Genomic DNA, 23070 nt, shown 5'->3' with positions numbered 1-23070 from the left:
TTGAAAAAGGGCCAAGGATAGTTAATATGGTCCTGAATTACAAGGTGAGGACCATTTGCTATGTTAGTGATAAAAATTTTTATAAACAGCTTGTAGTAAATACATTGAGGAATTCACTAAAGAAAATAGAGTGGAAATGCTAGAAACAAACCCTCATATAAAGGGAGCTTTGGTGTTATAATGGAAGTGATATTGAAGATCTTCTGAAAGGATTGTTATTGTTCAGTCGCTAAGTCATGTCCAACTCTTTGCGACCCCATTGACTGTAGCCTGCCAGGCTCCTCTGTCCATGGGATTCTCTAGACAAGAATACTGGAGTGGGTTGTCTTTCCCTTCTCCAGGGGGTCTTCCTGACCCAGGGATTGAACCTGGGTTTCCTGCATTGCAGCCAAAAGATTTTTTTTTTTTTAATATTTTTTACCTTTTGTGCCACCAGGGAAGCCCCATAAGTGATAATGTACACATCAAAAAGCCTAAGAAGTAACAGAGATATAATATGAATCTACAGGAATTCATGTTCATTGCTGGGTGGATTGTAAATTGATACAATGACTTTGAAAATAATTTGCCATTATTCTGTAAAGTTGAACATTCATAGACCCTAGGATTCAACAGTTTTATATCTTAAACAGACTGCTATACATATGTATCAGGTGACCTGTACTAAGAGTAGTCATGCTGCTTCATTGTTGACAATAGCTAACAATTGGAAGCAATTTGAGTGTCCACTTGGAGAAAAGATATATAAATTGTGGTATGTTCATACAAAGATGTGTTATATGGCAATGAAAGTGAATGAAATATTCCACTTGGGATAACATGAATGAAACAGTGTCATGGGGAAAATGGCAGTTGTAGAAGATTGTACTGCCTGAGGAGAAAGCTGAGTGAGAGTTACGAATGCAGACTCTGGAGATGAACTGCGAGGGCCTTGAGCTCCTCTCCTTACTAGAAATATGTTCTTATATAAGTCATTTATCCTCTCTATGATTTATTTTCTCGTCTGTCAGATAGTGGTTATTGTGAGGATTAAATAGTATGTGTAATGTGCCTGTAAAACACTTTCAGTTCAGTTCAGTTCAGTCACTCAGTCGTGTCCGACTCTTTGCGACCCCATGAATCGCAGCACGCCAGGCCTCCCTGTCCATCACCATCTCCCAGAGTTTACTCAAACTCACGTCCATCGAGTCAGTGATGCCATCAAACCATCTCATCCTCTGTCGTTCCCTTTTCCTCCTGCCCCCAATCCCTCCCAGCATCAGAGTCTTTTCCAATGAGTCAACTCTTTGCATGAGGTGGCCAAAGTACTGGAGTTTCATCTTTATCATCATTCCTTCCAAAGAACACCCAGGGCTGATCTCCTTTAGAATGGACTGGTTGGAACACTTTGGTGCTATATAAATGTTAGCTATTCTTATTACTCTGGATTCTGTTGCTATTGGGCAGTTTTGTCTTTACTTTTTGTTGTGATTTTAAATCATGTTATATCATTCCCCCTCTCCCAGTGGATCTAATATATGGTCATTGAGGGCAATTAGAAAAGAGAGGAAAATATAAGAAATAATTAAACAACCATAGTATAATTGCTAGTTGAAGCAGTTCTTAACTGTTGCCTCTGATCCTTGCAAGATCCCAGTCTATACTGGTATCTAGGAAAGACAAAAAAAAGAAGTGCATTTTTTTTTTTTTAATGAAAGACATAAGTGAACTGGGACCTTGTTATACTATGTAGCTATCATGCTGATCTTTGCAAATAAACCTATGTAATACTGGCCAGTATGAGATTCTCCAGTAAGAATTCCTATGGAGACTGCCTGAAACATGACTCAAAATAAGAAGAGTCAATATGCAATAAAAGTTATAAACTGTCACAAATACAGAAAGAGTTGCTTACTCCATGGTATTATGTCCTCATTTAGACCTGCTGCTGCTGCTGCTAAGTCGCTTCAGTCGTGTCCGACTCTGTGCGACCCCATAGACGGCAGCCCACCAGGCTCCCCCGTCCCTGGGATTCTCCAGGCAAGAACACTGGAGTGGGTTGCCATTTCCTTCTCCAATGCATGAAAGTGAAAAGTGCAAGTGAAGTTGCTCAGTCATGTCCGACTAGTAGCGACCCCATGGACTGCAGCCTACCAGGCTCCTCTGTCCATGGGATTTTCCAGGCAAGAGTACTGGAGTGGGGTGCCATTGCCTTCTCCGTCATTTAGACCTATTATTAATTACATTTTAACGTGAAGTTAGAGGAGAGGTGGTTATCCATTACCCACCACCAGAGAGAATTTAGATAATTCAGTTAATGATACTAAATAAGTTGAAATAATATGAATGTTTACATACTCTCCTTCCTGCCCTCTCGATTCTGCCTGCTGTTAGTGTTACTCTGGTGACTCTACAGAGTAAATGGTGTTTATTATTATCCCCTAAGAATCCTTGTAGGTCTGGTTATAGATATGTATGTGACTATACAATAGAAATACAATGTAAAGTAATTAGGCAAATCTTATAGCAATATAGAGAATCTATAAAAATATTAGAGAATTACTATAATGAAAAGTAATTAAAAACTGAAGGATTGGAGGAGTCAGGTAGTAAATAATTGAAGAGAAAATTCACAAGATTCATGACGTATATAGAGAGGTTGAAAGAATATGATTTGATAATTAAGGGACTAGAGAAGTCCTTGGGAAAATTGTGAAAACCATGAATATTTTTGTAGCAGTGACCTTTATGATAATGTGAAAAATTCAGTTTGAAGAGAAGATTGTCATATTAGTGTAATTTTATTAGACTTTTTAATATAGTGATATACACATACAGAAAAGTACATAAAATATATGTGTAGTTTAAAGAATTACTGTTCCTGGGTCATGAAGTAAGAGCATTGCCAAACACCCCAGATGCCAACCAGGTGCCTTTATCAGTCCTTTCTATTCCTTCAGAGTTAACTACTATCCTTTGTCCTAACGTTTTCCTTGATGTTCTTCTTAGTTTCATCATCTGTGTATTCTTCACTGATAGCTGATTTTATCATTTTAAAATTTCACATGAATGTTGTCATTTATGTGTATTTCTTAATGTCTTTCTGTTTTGCTCAACGCATTTGTGATGCTCATTCTTAATTGTGATGTGAGACTGTAGCTCAGTTTTTCAGTCCTGTATAGTATTGCTGTAAAATGAAAGAATACGTATTAGCTTAGACACCTTTGATATTTTGTATTTGTTTTAAAAGCCTAAAAATATTTTTCTTTTTTTTTAAACATTTGTTTATTTTTTGTTGTGCTGGGTCTTTGTTGCTATGTGGACTTTTCTCTAGTTGTGGCGAGCGGGGACTACTCCCTGGTTCGGTGCACGAGCTTCTCATTGTGGTGGCTTCTCTTGTTGTGGAGCACGGACTCTGCGGCACACAGGCTCCGTAGCTGTGGCTTGTGGACTCAGTAGTTGCAGTTCCTGGACTCTGGAGCACAGGCTCCGTAGTTGTGGTGCATGGGCTTAGTTGCATGCAGGATCTTCCTGGATCAGGGATGGGATTTGTGTCTCCTGCCTTGGCAGGCAGATTCTTTACCACAGAGCCACCAGGGTAGCCCCCAAAATATTTATCTTTATTCAACAAATATTCTTGAGTGGCTATTAAGTTTTGTGCTTTCTTAAAAAATTTGTTTTTGTTTTTAGCTGCTTATAAAAGAACCAGGAAAGGTAGCTTAAGTAATAATGAGCTTATTTTCTCAGTGTATTTTATTTCATAAAATTTTCTGTGAATCTAATGCATCATGAAAAGGAAAATCCTAACTTGAGGGAAACGATCACTGGAAAAGATATAGCAGATGTCCTTCTTACAGAAAACACACACATTAATAGGATAAACATTAAAAACAGTAGAAATGGGGAAAGGAGGGAAGAGGCATTTCACAAAGAAATTACAAAAAGTAGTACATATGAAAAATGTTAAACTGCATTGAGGTCTTTTTTTAAGATTTATAGTAGAAATTAGTTTCTTTGATGACACCTTTTTTCTTTATGTATTTGTGGAACACAGTTTCAGGCAGTTACATTTTTTAAGAAGTTTGGCTTGAGAATCTCCAAAGTCAAATTCTGGTAATTTTTTATTTTCTTGTGTTAGCAATTCTTCTAATACAGTATGATTTACTATGTCATCACAGAAAGACAGCATTAGAGAGTGTGCATGGCAGGGTAAAATTAAACATATGCTCACAATCAAATTAATGTATTTCATCTGTCTTCAACTAATAACAATCTGTCATGTTATCTATCTGAGTAGGGGCATAAACAGTTTATTTTGTGTTTGGAGTAACTTCCTGGAGGTAGTTAATGTGACAAGTAGTTTGTTTGAATTGAGTATAACCAGATCAACACTCTAGATGTTTCCTTGATAACCTAAAAATTACTGTGAAAATCCATACAAGTGCTATATCTGTATTTTGCTTCTTTAAGTTAGGCAGCGACATATTTTGCAGTAACTTCACAGAGAATATTGTTTTTGCCATTATATATGGACTAAGAAGTGTAAATAGTTTATACTTTTAATGCTTTCTTTCTATTAAAAGGGAACAGACAATAATGTAATAAGTTACCATCATACAGTACTTTTGCTTTTTTAAAAAACATGAAGTAATTTATTCTGGTCTGAATGAAAAAGTCATATTCATTATAGAATATGTTCCTACAGGATGTCAAAAAGTGAATATTTAGGAAAATAGAAATATCTTAGGCCGATATAAAGCAATATAGAAACTATTGTGATTTAAAAATTTTGCTTAAAGTTTTATATTATTTAGTTTGATTAGTAGCTCTGATTATTGTACATTTGATATATAGTTTTTAGGCTATTTATTACATTAGGGACTGTATCTTGGGAGGCTGTTCTGTTCATTGCATCAACAATCCTGTAAGTAGCTGCAGTGGAGATCCTGAACATGGATGCCCGGATGCCAGTAAACAAATAGGACTAAGAAAGAGAAGTTGTCATATACTTGGCTTATTAGCATTAGTGTGTGTATATTAGAAGTCAAAATATATACATAATTTTAAGCACATGTAAATCAAATTTAATAAATTATTAAGGGTATTTTACTTGTCATGTGTGGGCTAATCATGATGGATCATTTTTAAACATTATGTAATTTCACAATTTGTATGTACAGCTGCAAGTACTTTGTAAAGGACTTTATATAATCAAGTGCTAAGGCAGAGTGTCTTATTTTGTAATGCTGATGGGATCAGTTTTATGATTTACTGTTATTAATGAATACTTTTAAAGTACTAGTAAGCAATAACCGGGTATATAATAGTTCACGTTTTTACGGTAATGAGCATTTAAAGTTTGATGTCTTTATTCTTTTAATTAAAAGTCTGAATAAAAGACTGTTATGTGATCATCCTCAAAACTGAGGTTCCTTCTTCTTTGTGAGACGCTGGCTGGATTTGGAACAGGATGGTTTGGTTCTCTCTCGTGCTACAGATGACTAGCAATGGGACTTGGGTTCAGTCACTCGTTGTGTGTGAAGTTAGTTAATGCTTTACCTGTCTGTCAAGATTGTTATGGGGCCCCTATATGTTCTGTAAATTTTGAAATGGATTTGAGGTTCTTCAGAAGTCTCCTGAAGTGGTTTCTCTGCATCTGTTTTGCCCTTCCGCTCCCTTCTCCTCTTAGTAGCCAGAGTAAATTTTTCCGAAATGCAAAGATCACATTGTGTTCTTGCGTACAGCCCTCCAGGGACTTTGCTTTGCCGTGTTTGAGTGAAATCTTTGTGTTATACCGCACATACCCACACACGCTCAGTATGCTTCTTTCTTTTCCTCAGTTGTACTCAGTCATTTTCCTCTTTTACATTGTGTCCTAGTGACAGAAACATTTTTCTCTTCCTACTTCCTCCTAACCTGGTTGGCTTATTCTCATCTTTCAGATCTCAGACCAAAGAGATCTTTCATGGCTACCTTATAAAATTGTCATAGTTGCCATGGCAGATTCAAGTCAATATATGGCAAAACCAATACAATATTGTAAAGTAAAATAAATTAATTAATTAAAATAATATTGTCATAGTTGCTATCTTGCTTCTCGTCACTCTGTTATTCTCTATCGGCTCAACAATCCCCCCCAATTTCTGATTATAATTGTTACATTGACTTGTTTATGTATTTGTTTACTTGTTTCAGTCTTTCTCCCTCCTGAATGTGAGAGTAGGGATAGTGTCTATTTTGTTCTCTAATTTATTGCTCACACCTAGCATAATACTTGACATAATAGGTATTTATATTTATTTAATAAACTAACTTTAAGGTGGTCCGTTTTCTTTTAAAGAAGTACATGAACTATTTTCTTGGTAGCCTGTGATTTTTGCAGCTGCATAGTTAATCTGAATCATCTTAGGCTGATTAATATGCGGTGTAATGACTAACGACTTTGTGTATAAGTATAAACCTTGCCATCTTCTATTTTTAAAGTTATAACATGACAGTGGCAGCTCTTTATGTATACAAGATGCCTGAACAGAGAAAAACGCGTCCTATTCCTGAAATCTCCATTCGTCATTTACAGTTTTCTTTTGAATAGTCTCTGAAATTAGAAACAAAAGTAGTCACTGTGTAGTTAATAGAAATATTTTGAGTCCAGCAAGGGAAAGTTGAAGGTTTTCCAGTGTATATCATCACCTGTAGGATTTCCTTTCAGTGCTTATATTTTGGCTCAGGTCAACTGGAATATATGAGGTAAGATAAATGAAAGTGTAGTGGTGTTTTTGTTATCTACATGTATATGAACCTCTTAGTATCCTATAAAGACCCTTATGCACCAGCCCTGTTGATTTTACCATCTCTTGGAAGCCAGGTTCTTCAGATGCTTTTGCACATGTTCCTTGGTAAAGAATGTGTGTCTCCTCTGTTTCCAAGGCTGTCTGGGTAATTTTTCCTCGTCCTTCAGGAGTTAGCTGAAGCATCAGCTTCTCTTGTGAGATCTTTCTTGTCCCCATGTGCAGTCTTAGTTTTCTGTATTGCTCCTGTTGTACCTTATCTTATACAGACCACTGTTCTCTTGGTCTTAGAATGTCATTGTATAATATCTTTCCATATGTGTTCCTCTCAGTCTTCTTAGCAGTTAGCACTTAGAAGGCCCTGGATAAATAGTTCATGAATAAATAGATTAATGACAGTAATACTTATTATATGCCAGTCACATACTATGTACCTTGCTATGTACCAGTCATTGTTCTGTGTGCTTTATATGTATTTAGTCATTTTGTCTTGGAGAAGGAAATGGCAACCCACTCCAGTGTTCTTGCCTGGAGAATCCCAGGGACGGGGGAGCCTGGTGGGCTGCTGTCTATGGGGTCGCACAGAGTCAGACACGACTGAAGCGACTTAGCAGCTTAGCAGTCATTTTATCTATTACATATTAATATTATGTGGTAGGTACTATTGTTGTTGCCATTGCATGAGCAAACTGAGAGAGGTTGGTTGTTCAAGGTTCCACAAACAGAAACCACAAGGCATCAAGCCCAGGCAGTTTGGCTCTACAGACTGTATTCTTTACTACATCTCCTACATCCTTTGCAAACAAATTGTGAATGATTGAAGAACCATAGTTTCTTCTATTTTTGCCATAATGCAAACATTTGAGAAGTTTGGAAAAGTTATTTCTTTTATTGAGACTAGTGTTTATATATAATCTACCACTCCAGAGAGTAAAATAGTAACAAAACCATCTATTGGAATATGAAAAATATTGTTGTAATGACACTTACTTTATGATGACATTTGACATAATGTCATTTTTATCAAGATTGTGTATTGTTTATTAAACACCATTCACTTTCTGTTACTCATCAAAATGTGTTTTTATATCCTGATATAAAGGCCGCTTTATCCTGAAAGTTATCAAAATAAGTAAATTTTGAACCATCACATCAGTTTAGGGGATTAGTGTCCCATTGGAATCAGCAGGACCAAATGAAGGATGAAAGTGACAGCTTTAGACTCAAAATTCTCATGTGTTGCTTCTAAATCAAAGCTTTGTTCTTCATTAAAACCAAAAGAAAGCATCTTAAGAATATATCATAAAATATTATGGTTGAAATGATATGGCTTTGATTTGCTTTAAAATAAGAATGTGGATATGGATGAAAAAAGATTTGTCATGACTTGATAATTTTTCAGTTATTTTGTATCTTCCAGCAAAATGTATTAACAAAAGGAGAATGAACTTTTGTTTTCATACTGTTTTCCATGTACATATTACTTGAACTGTTTAATGACAGAAGAAAGAACATTTCTCCAGTGGTTTATATTTGGTTTGTATTTGTTTCCCTGGTAACTAAAAATGTAATTGCCTTTCAATTTATAATTAAGTTTGATGTAATTTTTAAACTGTTTAGTTGAATATGACATAACCAGAATCTAAGAGATGACTGTAATGCTGGATTATATGATCTCACTAATTATAACTTCAAGTTTTCATTAGTTAATAACTCAAGACCCAATATAGGCTCAGGAAGAGGTTTATTGTTAACAAGAGTGATGAAAATCTATATTTTATATTAGTTAAGGTAATTAGTGGTAAAGAATCTGTTCAGTCCCTGAGTCGGGAAGATCCCTTGGAGAAGGAAATGGCAACCCACTCCAGTATTCTTGCCTGGGAAATTCCATGGACAGACGAGCCTGGAGGGCTACAGTCCATGGGGTCACAAAAGAGTTGGATATGACTCAGCAACTAAACACCACCACCACCAGTCTGTGTTAGTTAAGGTAATGCTAAATGCTGTAAACAGACCATCCCTGAAGTTTCAATATCTTAAAACAATAACAATTTATTTCTTACTTACATAAAGACCAAACCCTGGTACTGCTTATCAGTGGCTCATCTCCCTTTCAGAAACCCAGACTCCTTCCATTTTTCTGGAACTGCCATTTTCAACAGATGGCTTCATGGGTTACTGTGAAAAAGGAAAGTAAGGACTATCACACTAAGGGTCAAGCCTAGTAGTGATCAGTTCAGTTCAGTTTGGTCACTCAGTCATGTCTGACTCTTTGCGACCCCATGGACTGCAGCACGACAGGCCTCCCTGTCCATCACCAACTCTTGGAGCCCAATCAAACTCATGTCCATGGAGTCAGTGGTGCCATACAACCATCTCATCCTCCATCGTCCCCTTCTCCTCCTGCTCTCAATCTTTCCCAGCATCATGGTCTTTTCTAAAGAGTCAGCTGTTCACATCAGGTGGCCAAAGTATTGGAGTTTCAGCTTCAACATCAGTCCTTCCAATGAACACCCAGGACTGATCTCCTTTAGGATGGACTGGTTGGATCTCCTTGCAGTCCAAGGGACTCTTCAAGAGTTTTCTCCAACACCATAGTTCAAAAGCATCAATTCTTCAGTGCGCAGCTTTCTTTATAGTCCAACTCTCACATACATACATGACTACTGGAAAAAATGTAGCCTTGACTAGACAGACCTTTGTTGGCAAAGTAATGTCTCTGCTTTTTAATATGCTGTCTAGGTTGGTCATAACTTTCCTTCCAAGGAGTAAGCGTCTTTTAATTTCATGGCTGCAGTCACCATCTGCAGTAATTTTGGAGCCCCCCAAAATAAAGTCAGCCACTGTTTCCCCATCTATTTGCCATGAATTATAGTAAAAATTGTACATATTTATTTTTCAAACAGCTTTCCAACTTCTTATCCAAATTAGTCTTGTTAGCCAAAGTTAATTGGCTTCTAAGACTTCCATCTCATGTACATGTGATTTTTAAGAATATGGCAGATAGATTTAGTATCTTGATAACTTATTTTCTTTTGTTCCATTTTAATTTCCAGGTTAAGGTGAGTGAGCTAAGGGGCTTTGGGGGGGGCTGGACACAGTTGGTTTTGACAGTGAAAAATTTGGGTTTTCTTGTCTGTCCAACACCGTCTTAGAATTTTTTCATCTCATGTTTTTTTAATCTCCATTTATGTCAGCTACAGAAGAAAGCCTTTGACATTGTTATTATTGATTTACTTCCTGCATTCTTATCCTATACAGTTCTGTCCTTCACTTTTCAGACCCCTGTTTCTGCCCTTTCTTAATTTCTGAGATTCTTCTATTGGGTCTTCAGGAACTTACAAATAAGATATCAGTAAAATTCCTATACTCTCAACATCTTCCTTGAACCGGGCTTTCCTAGTAGCTCAGACGGTAAAGCATCTGCCTACAATACGGGAGACCTGGGTTTGATCCCTGGGTTGGGAAGATCCCCCGGAGAAGGAAATGGCAACCCACTCCAGTATTCATGCCGGAAAACGCCATGGACCAAGGAGCCTAGTGGGCTACAGTCCATGGGGTTGCAAAGAGTTGGACACGACTAAGCGACTTCACTTCACTTCTGTCACTTAGCTCTCCTGTAAGGACAGTGCTGCTGTCTCCTGAAGCTCTTTAAATATTGACATCCCCTCCTGTATCTGCCTTATCACTAGTACTGGAGGGTGGGTAGTGACCTTATTGTTATTGCTCTTTCCAGATCATTTTTCATCTTGCCTAAAAACCTTTAGATTTGACTATCAAGCTGTATGATTATATATCGGCCAACCCCTAAATCACTCACTACCTTGAATTTTTTAAAGATTTTTGTTCCTGGGTCAGTCACTGCATTACTATTGCTATCTTGATTAGCAATCTTAGTTGCATACAGATTATCCTTTTAATACTTCGGTCTCTCAGTTCCTTGAATTCATCATCTGCTATAATGTTGCCACCTATCAACACTAACATAGTTTTTTTTTAATTTATTTTTTTTGTTGAAGGATAATTAATTGCTTTACTGAATTTTGTTGTTTTCTGTCACACCTCAACATGAATCAGCTATAGGTATACATAGTTATTCTGAAGACTTACTGTCTCCATAATATCAATTATCACTTTCATGTGTCCCAGTTTGTCTGTTATCTCTCATCTTTGGTAACCCAATTCCAGTAATTTTTAAACCCACTTAAGCCTTTAACATTGCTTAATCTTATCAATTTTTCATTTTCTGGATTCCCCCTTCTTATCTAACTTAAATTCCATGCTCTTTTCAATATAATCTACTCCTTAACATTTTTTGTTTTCAATTACCTGCCCTTCTTTTCTGTAATTGTACATGATTGGGAAAACTCCAGCACTGCTTAACTGCAAATCTTTATCTGCTCAGCACATACCTACAATACATTGTTTCATTTAAAATCCAGGTTAAACTATCCTCAAGTGATTCTCTTTATCTTCTACATCCATGTCAAATCCATTAGTATTTCTTACTCACTTTTTATTCCCAAAATATATTGAGAATCTACCCTACTTTTTATCATCTCTCTTGCTCCTACTCTTGTCCAAACTACTGTCTTCTCTTTCCTAGAGTTTTACTGTAATCTAACTCAGTGTCTTCTCTGCTTTACATTTAATTACAGTTTATTTCCCAGTAGCTCAGCAGTAAAGAATCCACCTGTAATGAAGGAGATGCAAGTTGAGAAGATCCCCTGGAGAAGGAAATGGCAACCCAGTCCAGATTCTAGCCTGGGAAATCCTGTGGACAGAGAAGCCTGATGGGCAGTCCATGGGGTTACGAAAGAATCAGACAGGACTTGGTGACTAAAACAACAAACAGTGGTTTATTCAGCAGCCCCAACCTTTTAAACTGTAAGATCACAGCTTAAAATTTTTTTTTTCCTTACAAACCTCCCACTAGCTTTGTATCTCTCTTTCAGTGACCTGTATAGTTGCTGGCTTTTAAAACTTCATTTCCTGCTGTTTCCCTCTTTTGCTAACTCATCAGCCACTCTGGCCTCCTGGCTTTTCTTTGAGTGTGGTAAGTGTGGTCTTCACCTTAAGGGTCTTTGACCTACGTGTTTGAAAGAGTAATTCATCTCATGTTTTTTTTTTTTTTCAATAAGATATATCAACATTTGCAGTACTCTGTAATTAACTTGTTGGTCTGTTTCTCTGAATTAAAATGTAAGGTCATTGTTACATATGCAGCTCTTAGGACAATGCCTAGCCATGTCTCTGTTTGTGTTAGTTGCTTAGTTGTGTCCGACTCTTTGCAACCCCATAGACTGTAGCCCGCCAGGCTCCTCTGTCTATGGAATTCTCCAAGCAAGAATACTAGAGTGGGTTGCCATTTCCTTCTCTGTGCCTGGCCATAGTAGGCACTCAAATATTCGCTGAATGAGTAGAGTGAGTAATCAGTAAACTGGTTTTCCATTGAAATTGTTAAGCATACTTTAAGCAGGGTATAGTATAGTAGAGCTGAAAGAAAGTTGCGTATTGCAATGTTAATGCCCATGACCTTCAGTTGTTTAGATATTGGAAGGATATACACTAAAATGTTAACAGTAGTTGTCTCTAGTTAGTGACATTTTTTATATCCTTTTGAAAATTGTTTTTCTGAATGTTTGGGAAATGTTTATGTATTAATGCTGTTGGGAGGTTTTAATTCCCTTTTAAAAAATAAAATACAGGAACTAGCTGTATTAAAATAAGAAAATAATAAGAGTAAGTATTTTATTAAAAAAAAAATAAAATACTGGTTCACTGAAGTAGAGTCCCCAGCCCCTGGGCCATGGACTGGTACCACTCTTTGGCCTGTTAGCAACCGGGCCGTACAGCAGGAGATGAGCAGTGAGCCGGTAAGCAAGCAAAGCTTCATCTGTCTTTACAGCCATTCCCTGTTGCTCGCATTGCCTCCTGTCAGATGAGCGACAGGCATTTTCATAGGAGTGAGAACCCTACTGCTCTTGAATTGGTCATAGAAAAAATTGTCTTCCAAGAAACTGGTCCCTAGTGCCAAAAAGGTTGGGGACCACTGCACTGAAGGATATAAGGGAAATTAAATCATATCAGTAAGATTGTTAACACATGTATGCTAGATGAATACTGGATGATAATTTTAAGGATGCTTTCAGAAATCGAAGAAATGAAAGAATTTACCAGTATCTCACTGTAGTTTCATTGTCAGAATTTATTTATTTCTGGATTATTTAGAATGAAGTACTCTAGTAACTAGGGCTTTCCTGGTGGCTTAGCAATAAAGAATCCTCCTGCCAGTGCAGGAGACATGGGTTTAATCCCTGGGTCAGGAAGATCCCCTGGAGAAGGAAATGGCAACCTACTCCAGTATAGTGCCTGGGTAATCCCATGGACAGAGGAGCCTGGTGGCTATAGTCCTGGTGGTTGCAAAAGAGTCGGATACAGCTTAGTGACTGAACAACAATGGACTCTAGTAATTAAGGCCTTTTAATTTTGCTCACTAAATTCTAACACAACAGAGGAAAACAATGGTCAGTCAAATTCTGCGAGGGCCTTTTCTATATCTGCTATGTCATTCTCAACATCTCGGTTATTTCAGATAACCTTTATGTTTCTTAACTGTCTTTCATATTCCTAATACTGGTGGTAATTTTTTTAGGACCTGGATTGTATCTTTTTCCTCTTTGGAAAGCCTACCATAGTGCTTTCAGTTCAGTTCAGTTCAGTCGCTCAGTCATGTCCGACTCTTCGCAACCCCATGAATCGCAGCACACCAGGCCTCCCTGTCCATCACCAACTCCCGGAGTTCACTCAGACTCACGTCCATCGAGTCCGTGATGCCATCCAGCCATCTCATCCTCGGTCGTCCCCTTTTCCTCCTGCCCCCAATCCCTCCCAGCATCAGAGTCTTTTCCAATGAGTCAACTCTTGGCATGAGGTGGCCAAAGTACTGGAGCTTCAGCTTTAGCATCATTCCTTCCAAAGAAATCTCCTTCAGAATGGACTGGTTGGATCTCCCTGCAGTCCAAGGGACTGTCAAGAGTCTTCTCCGACACCACAGTTCAAAAGCATCAATTCTTCGGCGCTCAGCTTTCTTCACAGTCTAACTCTCACATCCATACATGACTACTGGAAAAACCATAGCCTTGACTAGACGAACCTTAGTCGGCAAAGTAATGTCTCTGCTTTTGAAGATACTATCTAGGTTGGTCATAACTTTTCTTCCAAGGAGTAAGCGTCTTTTAATTTCATGGCTGCAGTCACCATCTGCAGTGATTTTGGAGCCCAAAAAAATAAAGTCTGACACTGTTTCTACTGTTTCTCCATCTATTTCCCATGAAGTGATGGGACCAGATGCCATGATCTTCATTTTCTGAATGTTGAGCTTTAAGCCAACTTTTTCATTCTCCTCTTTCACTTTTCATCAAGAGGCTTTTTAGCTCCTCTTCACTTTCTGCCATAAGGATGGTGTCATCTGCATATCTGAGGTTATTGATATTTCTCCAGGCAATCTTGATTCCAGCTTGTGTTTCTTCCAGCCCAGCGTTTCTCATGATGTACTCTGCATATAAGTTAAATAAGCAGGGTGACAATATACAGCCTTGATGTACCCCTTTTCCTATTTGGAACCGGTCTGTTGTTCCATGTCCAGTTCTAGCTGTTGCTTCCTGACCTGCATACAGATTTCTCAAGAGGCGGGTTAGGTGGTCTGGTATTCCCATCTCTTGCAGAATTTTCCACAGTTTATTGTGATCCACACAGTCAAAGGCTTTGGCATAGTCAATAAAGCAGAAATAGATGTTTTTCTGGAACGCTCTTGCTTTTTCCATGATCCAGCAGATATTGGCAATTTGATCTCTGGTTCCTCTGCCTTTTCTAAAACCAGCTTGAAGATCAGGGAGTTCACAGTTCACGTATTGCTGAAGCCTGGCTTGGAGAATTTTGAGCATTACTTTACTAGCATGTGAGATGAGTGCAATTGTGCAGTAATTTGAGCATTCTTTGGCATTGCCTTTCTTTGGAATTGGAATGAAAACTGACCTTTTGCAGTGCTGTGGCCACTGCTGAGTTTTCCAAATTTGCTGGCATATTGAGTGCAGCACTTTCACAGCATCATCTTGCAGGATTTGAAACAGCTCCACTGGAATTCCATCACCTCCACTAGCTTTGTTTGTAGTGATGCTTTCTAAGGCCCACTTGACTTCACATTCCAGGATGTCTGGCCTTAGATTAGTGATCACATCATCATAATTATCTTGGTCGTGAAGATCTTTTTTGTACAGTTCTTCTGTGTATTCTTGCCACCTCTTCTTAATATCTTCTGCTTCTGTTAGGTCCTTACCATTTCTGTCCTTGATCGAGCCCATCTTTGCATGAAATGTTCCCTTGGTATCTCTAATTTTCTTGAAGAGATCTCCAGTCTTTCCCATTCTGTTGTTTTCCTCTATTTCTTTGCATTGATCGCTGAAGAAGGCTTTCTTATCTCTTCTTGCTATTCTTTGGAACTCTGCATTCAGATGCTTATATCTTTGCTTTTCTCCTTTGCTTTTTGCCTCTCTTCTTTTCACAGCTATTTCTGAATAATTTTTAATCAATTGATTAATGATAATTATTAGTCTCTAATGATTATCTTTGTTAGGAAAAAAAACTTTTGGCTAGTAAATCCCCCAGTGCTATATAGATAAATTTATAGTAGTTTATCTACGTAAGTAGTTGAGGAGTTATCTCTTAGGGCAAGTAGAGAATGTAGAGAAGAAAGAAAGGAAGAAAAGACACAACTGTGGCAGACTGTTCCATTAGAAAAGACAAATGCGCATACATGTTGAATGACAGACTTTATTTTCTTAATTGGACAGTGATCTCACTGGGGAATTTTCCTAGTGACATGATTTGTTCTTACTCTTGTTGAATTAGGAAAGTATTCTAACTTCAATATTATGGTAAACTAGATGTACAAATGTCAGTGCTAATAGCTTAGTATTTTAGTCGTCAACAAATTGATGCCTGTGGTATCTGGACATTTTTTGGCCTCTTCTTGTAAATAAAGTCTCAGTGATGTTTAAGGAACAGCAAGTTGTGGCCAGAAAAGAAAAAAGGTGCATATTATCCTAGTTAAGCAGAATAAATGGGGCTCAGGAATCCCCCAGTAGATCAAAAATCTCCTAGAGAAAGATCTCTTGAGTTTACAAACTAAAGACCTTCAATGTAATTTCAAATAAAGCCTTTTACATAGTATGAGAGCATTTTTTAGTTGATAATCAATTGCCACTATTATGTAAGCTTACTAGATTTGCAAATTTACAAGTTTTTACAAGTCAGTTGGGTCCCTTCCTCAGGAAATCAGTTTAAGTTTTTTTTTCCTATATTGACTCAAAGAGCCTAGTTGTCCTTAAATCCTGTGAATATATTTGCCTTATAATTTGATGGCATTGAATCAACACCCTTATAGGGTTTGTAGTGTTGTAAAAAGAGAAACTGTTCAATAAAAGATCACATTTGAAAAAATTAGACTGTGTTGGATAAAACCAGTATTGGATATGAGTACTATGCTTTGCTTTAAAGCACCTACCACTATTCAAGAAAATATATTCTGGCCCATTACTGCTTTCCAAATGGACACTTTTAGAATTGGAAGCAAATGAGCTATGTCTTTGTGAAATTAAGCCGTAACTGTAAATAAAGTAAGTATACAATGAAATATTGATATCTTTTGGCAGAAAATTAATAATGTGCTTGTGTTAACATTAAAGTTTATAGAGATTATAGAACTATTGTAATTAATGTATTAAGGTAATTAAATTTTCAAACCAAATATGCTGTGGTAAGTATATATTACAATTAATCATTATGTTTAAATGCATTATACTAATGCATATTTTTGCGTATCATCAAATGTGCCTCAAACTATATAGATAATAGGAATGATCTTTTAGTTTTCTGGGCACTTAACATGTGCTGGTCATTGTGCATGAAAGTGAAAGTCACTCAGTTATGTCTGACTCTTCGCAACCCTGTTGACTATACAGTCCGTGGAATTCTCCAGGCCAGAATACTGGAGTGGGTAGCCTTTCCCTTCTCCAGGGGAATCTTCCCAAGCCAGGGATCAAACCCAGGTCTCCGGCATTGCAGGCGGATTCTTTGCCAGCTGAGCCACCAGGGACGCCCCATTGTGCACTAAACATGGATTAATTCTCAAAGAACTTTGTATATGATAGGTCCATTTGTTTTTCCCAGCTTTTAAATTTAGAGACTGAAGCATAAAGAGACTAAAAGAATTGCCCCAAATTATATTGCTAGTGTCTAAACTGGGGTATAATATTGGAAAAGAAGTCACATTAAACTTGTTAAATATTTATTGATTAACTTTATTATTGAATTTGTTTCTCTGTTTTTGTTCACCGTTCTAGTTGATTTGGAGCATATGCGAACAGTAAAACCTGAAAAACACTTAAGATTTTGCCAGGAAAATGGTTTTAGTAGCCACTTTGTCTCAGCAAAGACAGGAGACTCTGTAAGTAAGATAATGAATGCTGAATATTATAAGTAATGTTTTACTTTTGTTTACTAATATTCATAGGAAGTATACTTCTATTACTTAACTTTTAGATTAATTCCTATTGAAGGCATAAAATACCTTAGGTTATATACAGCATGCTTATTCTGTTGATACTCCTCTTATTTATTTAAAATAATTTCATGATTCTTTTAGGGAATTAAAAATACAAAAGTTAAAAAGAATATAAATCACTCATAATCTCAGCCTCCAGAGATGATCATTCATAACCTCATGTGTTAGTCTCATTTTCTGATGCTGCTGCCACCACGGCTAGTGGACTGCTGTTTACTGAGTGCCTACTTTGTGATGGGCATGTACTACTTTGATTATCTCTATTTAGTTGTTAATTAATTGCATTTGATTGGATGCTTATTCTGTAAATCACCATAACCATTTAAATAAGCTTAGAATGATGTTAAAATATTTTTGAATTAGTCTAAAATATCTTCACATATAAGTCAGATTTATTTTCCAGCAATCATAAGTAATTATCTCTGTTTTATAGAGTAGTTTTAGAGAGGTTATGTTGTGGGGGTTCAGGGTACACAGAATAAGTGGTGGAGATAGGATTTGTAAACCTAAGGATTGACCTTCCAGGGTTTACCATATTAACTATGCTAAATGTTTATTTTTTTAAAAATTGAGATCATAATATAGAAATAATTTTTTATTTTTGTGTTTAATATGTTTATTCATAGAAAATTTTCTCGTGTCACTTAATATTACTAAATAGATTAAAAACCCACTAGCTTTAATAATCCATTAAGTAAATGTTCAGATTTATTCAACCAGGTCCCTATTGTTGGATATATAGATTGTTTCCAAATTCAAGACCTTGTAAAATTTTGCAGAATTTCTGATGTAAAATTTTGTCTGTAAGTTTTGATTATTTCCGTGGAAGGGAATTGAAACCTTTTGCCAAATTACCACCAGAAAGCCTAAGTTAATTTATACTACCATCAGCATTGTATGAAAGCCATGTCACTGTAATCTTTTTTAACATTGAGAATTTATTTATTTTTAAAACTTTGTCAGTTTGGTAGACAAGGGATTAAAAGGTATTTTACTATTTAAATTTCTTTGACTGCTCTTGAGGTTGAAATTTTTAAAATTTTATTACCTACTTTCTGCTTATATCTGTTTATAATTTTTTATACTTATTATAAATTTATTTATTGTTGATTTTCTGCTTATTACCTGTTTATTGTATTTTTGTTGCTTTTTAAAATTTTCTGTGACCATTTTTGTGTTAGGGATAACATAGCAGCCATTTGTCATAATTTTTGCAAATATTCTCTTTCCACTGCCCAGATTTTTGTTTGACCGTTAATTTTCTTGGCATTTTCAACCAGAGAACATTTGAATTTTTCTGTGGTTTAATCTTCTTGATGTTTTTCCTATATGATTTCATTGATGGTTTTTATGCTTAGGATAAATATTAAATAATATAAAAGGTATTTATTCTTTTGAGGGATCAAACTCATTTAAAAATGTGATATGTTAGCACCTTTTACCCAGGATAATGCTAATGTGGGACACCTACCTACTTTAAAAATGTATACATTATCAGTGTTCCTTGATAAACCCATCCATGGATTGGGCTTTTACCTTCACTTATCTTCCTGGGGGTCTCTTATCATTTTAGAATTATTTTAACTTCCAGTATTTTAGCTTGTGTTTAACCACTTAGTATATTTTGTGTACTTATGTTGAATGACTTTTAAAAATCCTCATTGTGTTCTTTTTAAATGCAACTTTGAAATGGTTTGTTCTTGTGAAATCAGTTTATGTCATCTCCAATCACAGATTACTTCACTTCATTGCTTGAGAAGTTGATCTCCGGTCTTACTGTACTTTCTCTGATACTATCTTTGTCATAATTCTTAGTGGTGTCAGTATCTTTGTTCACCACCCCACCTCATCCATGCACCCCCATGCTCCTGTAGCCCTTCTGTTATCTCCTATCTCAGTATCAGGCATGCAAATCACTGACCAGCTTGAACGCCCTAGTCCAGTCAGTCTGCAGCCCCCGCAGGGCCTACATGACAGGGATCCTAACACTTGCCCCTGACCTTTCATGTTCTCATTTCCTTTCTTCCTTACTCATGGTCAGGCACAGTCATTACCATGCAGAGGTCTGTCAGTTTCCTTTCCCGTCAGTCACTTTATCTAACTTATTTGACTAAACCTTGACCACGCCCCTTTATATGGTTGCACTCATGTATTTGAACATGACGAGAGAAAAAAGCTTAGAGGCATGTTGGAGGTTTCACTGCCGTCCACAGTCAGCTCACCTCAGGTGGACCTTAATGCTGCTTAGAACTTAGGTCTTTAGGCCATTGTCTCTCTCCTTCACCTAGACGAGTGTTCCATAGCTTCTCTTCTCAAATCTTCAACCCTTCCTCATCCGTTCTCTTAGCTGATTCCCTTGTTTCTTATTTTATTAAAAAAATATTGAAACAGAGGGAAGACAACTTTACATACTCTTGCCACCTTGTCTCCCCCAGCTCTCCTTCGCACCCACTGTCCGTTCCCACCTCTCTGTCTTCTCTGAGATTCCTGTGGGTTGGGCTGTCTCTGCTCGTAGCTAGGCTCAACTCCTCCCTTGTGCCGTTAGTCCCATGTCTCTTTGCCTAGTAACAAACATGGCTTAAAATTCTCACTCCTGCATCGTTTTTTTCCCGTCTACTGGATTATTCTATCAGCACACAAAATGTTATGACTTCTCTTACCTTAAATATAAGAAAATGCTTGATCACCCACATCGTTAGCTGTTTCTTACTCTTTGCTACTTACCAGTAGAATGTTTTCAAAGAGCTGTCTCCAGTTCTCTCCTCCCAGTTTGTCTTGAACAGTTCCAGTCAGACTTTTGCCCCTAATATTTCACCCCAAAATGCTCTTATTAAGGTCATCAGTGACCTCCTTTTTGCTCAATTCAGTGGCCAGTTCTTAGTCCTCATCTTACTTGATTTAGTTGCAGCCTATAAAATAGTTGATCACTCGCTCCTCTTTGAAATACTTTGTTCACTTAGTTTCCAGAATACTACATCTTCTGGTTTCCCTCCTACCTTGCTAACTACTCTCTTATCGTCTTTGCCGATTCCTTCATTAAATTGCCCTAGGCACAGTCCTTGGATATCTCTCTTTTTTAAACTTATTCCCTTTGTGACCTCATCTAGTCTCATGGCTTTGGCCAGACTTCTTCCCTGAACTCCAGACTCCTATACCCCAGCACTCTTGCTTAAGTGTCTTAAGAATCAGTCCCAGTTTAATGCAGGATTCAGGTCCAGAACTGAGCTCTTGATATTTTTTCCTCAGATCTTTTCCAGTCTTCCCCACTTCAATAAATGGTAGGTCTCCTATCTTGCTAAGAACAGGAAAATTTGGGGGTCATCCTCAAAGACATACCACAACTCTCACCAAGTCCTGTTGGTTCTGCTTTCAAAATGTGCCCATAATCTGGTGACTTTTCTTGCCATTGCCACTGCTGCCACTTTGTTTCAGGCCTCCATCATCTCTTACATTAGTGTTCTTGCCAATTTCTCTTTTTCACCCTTGATCTTCTATAGTGAATATTCAGTACAACAACCAGATTGACCTTGTTAAAACCTCAGAGTGAATGAAAGCCAAAGTCCTCCCCATAATAGCCCAACAGATCTTACCTGATTTGTTAGGCTTACCTAATGCTCTTAGTCACTCTGCTGTTTCTTTTTACAGTCCTCCTTTTCTCTCCATTTCACCACATCAGCTTTCCTGTTTCTCCTTGAACTTTGACCATCAGTGAACTATAATATGTAATGGTCTTTGGGGTACAAATGACATAAGCCTTTTGGGGACATCATCTCTTTTTGATTCGAAGTTAAAATTAAGTTGTTGAAAGTGAAAGTCGTTCAGTCCTGTCTGACTCTTTGTGATGCCATGGACTGTATAGTCTGTGGAATTCTCCAGGCCAGAATACTGGAGTGGGTAGCCTTATTGAAGTTGTGATAAATATTTAGTAAGTAGTCATGAGTACAAAAAGTTCTTCACAACCCAGATAATCATGATGGTGTAATCACTCACACTCACCTAGAGCTAGACATCTTGGAATGTGAAGTCCAGTGGGCCTTAGGAAGCATCACTATGAACAAAGCTAGTGGAGGTGATGGAATTCCAGTTGAGCTATTTCAAATCCTAAAAGATGATGCTGTGAAAGTGCTGCACTCAATATGTCAGCAAATTTGGAAAACTCAGCAGTGGCCACGGACTGGAAAAGGTCAGTTTTCATTCCAATCCCAAAGAAAGGCAATGCCAAGGAATGCTCAAACTACCACACAATTGCACTCATCTCACACGCTAGTAAAGTAATGCTCAAAATTCTCCAGGCCAGGCTTCATTCTGCAGTATGTGAACCATGAACTTCCAGATGTTCAAGCTGGTTTTAGAAAAGGCAGAAGAACCAGAGATCAAACTGCCAACATCTGCTGGATCATTGAAAAAGCAAGCGAGTTCCAGAAAAACATCTATTTCTGCTTTATTGTCTAAGCCAAAGCTTTTTTGACTGTGTGGATCACAATAAACTGTGGAAAATCTGAAAGAGATGGGAATACCAGACCACCTAACCTGCCTGTTGAGAAACCTGTAATGCAGGTCAGGAAGCAAGAGTTAGAACTGGACATGGAACAACAGACTGGTTCCAAATAGGAAAAGGAGTACATCAAGGCTGTATATTGTCACCCTGCTTATTTAACTTATATGCAGAGTACATCATGAGAAACGCTGGGCTGGAAGAAGCACAGGCTGGAATCAAGATTGCTCGGAGACATATCAGTAACCTCAGATATGCAGATGACACCACCATTATGACAGAAAGTGAAGAGGAACTAAAAAGCCTCTTGATGAAAGTGAAAGAGGAGAGTGAAAAAGTTGGCTTAAAGCTCAACATTCAGAAAACGAAGATCATGGCATCCGGTCCCATCACTTCATGGGAAATAGAGGAAACAGTGGAAACAATGTCAGACTTTAATTTTGGGGGGCTCCAAGATCACTGCAGATGGTGACTGCAGCCATGAAATTAAAAGACGCTTACTCCTTGGAAGGAAAATTATGACCACCCTAGACAGCATATTAAAAAGCAGAGACATTACTTTGTCAACAAAGGTCCGTCTAGTCAAGGCTATGTTTTTTCCAGTAGTCATGTATGGATGTGAGAATTGGACTATAAAGAAACCTGAGCGCTGAAGAATTGATGCTTTTGAACTGTGGTGTTGGAGAAGACTCTTGAAGAGTCCCTTGGACTGCAAGGAGATCCAACCAGTCCATCCTAAAGGAGATCAGTCCTGGGTGTTCATTGGCAGGACTGATGTTGAAACTGTAATACTTTGGCCACCTGATGTGAAGAGCTGACTCCTTAGAAAAGAACCTGATGCTGGGAAAGATTGAAGGCAGGAGGAGAAGGGGACAACAGAGGATGAGATGGTTGGATGGCATCACCAACTCAGTGGACATGGGTTTGCGTAGACTCTGGCAGTTGGTGATGGACTGGGAGGCCTGGTGTGCTGTGGTTCATGGGGTCACAAAGAGTCAGACACGACTGAGTGACAGCTGAACTGAACTGAGTCATGAGTAGGGGCAGAATAAACTCAGATATTTCGGGAGCAAAGACAAAGTATGCAGACAAGCAAAGACTGTATTGGAGCTCCAGGAATCCAGTGGACCCCAGATAAGCTATCTATGTAGGAAAGGATGTTTATAGAAGTCTTTGCATGTTTT

General features: G+C 37.6%; 1 protein-coding gene across 3 annotated transcripts in view; it reads left to right on the top strand.

The window, feature by feature from the left end:
• Positions 1–23070, top strand: part of RAB28 (RAB28, member RAS oncogene family) — a 111946-nt gene that overhangs the window by 65781 nt on the left and 23095 nt on the right. For all 3 annotated transcript variants that reach the window (XM_040237536.1, XM_040237534.1, XM_040237535.1), the window contains exon 5: positions 17171–17274. In XM_040237536.1, the coding sequence (XP_040093470.1) occupies positions 17171–17274 (104 nt within the window). The remainder of the gene's footprint in view (positions 1–17170; positions 17275–23070) is intronic.

The sequence above is a fragment of the Oryx dammah genome, unplaced genomic scaffold, assembly GCF_014754425.2.
Source record: "Oryx dammah isolate SB20612 unplaced genomic scaffold, SCBI_Odam_1.1 HiC_scaffold_3, whole genome shotgun sequence".
Lineage (NCBI taxonomy): Eukaryota > Metazoa > Chordata > Mammalia > Artiodactyla > Bovidae > Oryx > Oryx dammah.
The sequence above is the reverse complement of the archived record's forward strand: the minus strand, read 5'-3'. Positions and strand labels throughout refer to the sequence as shown.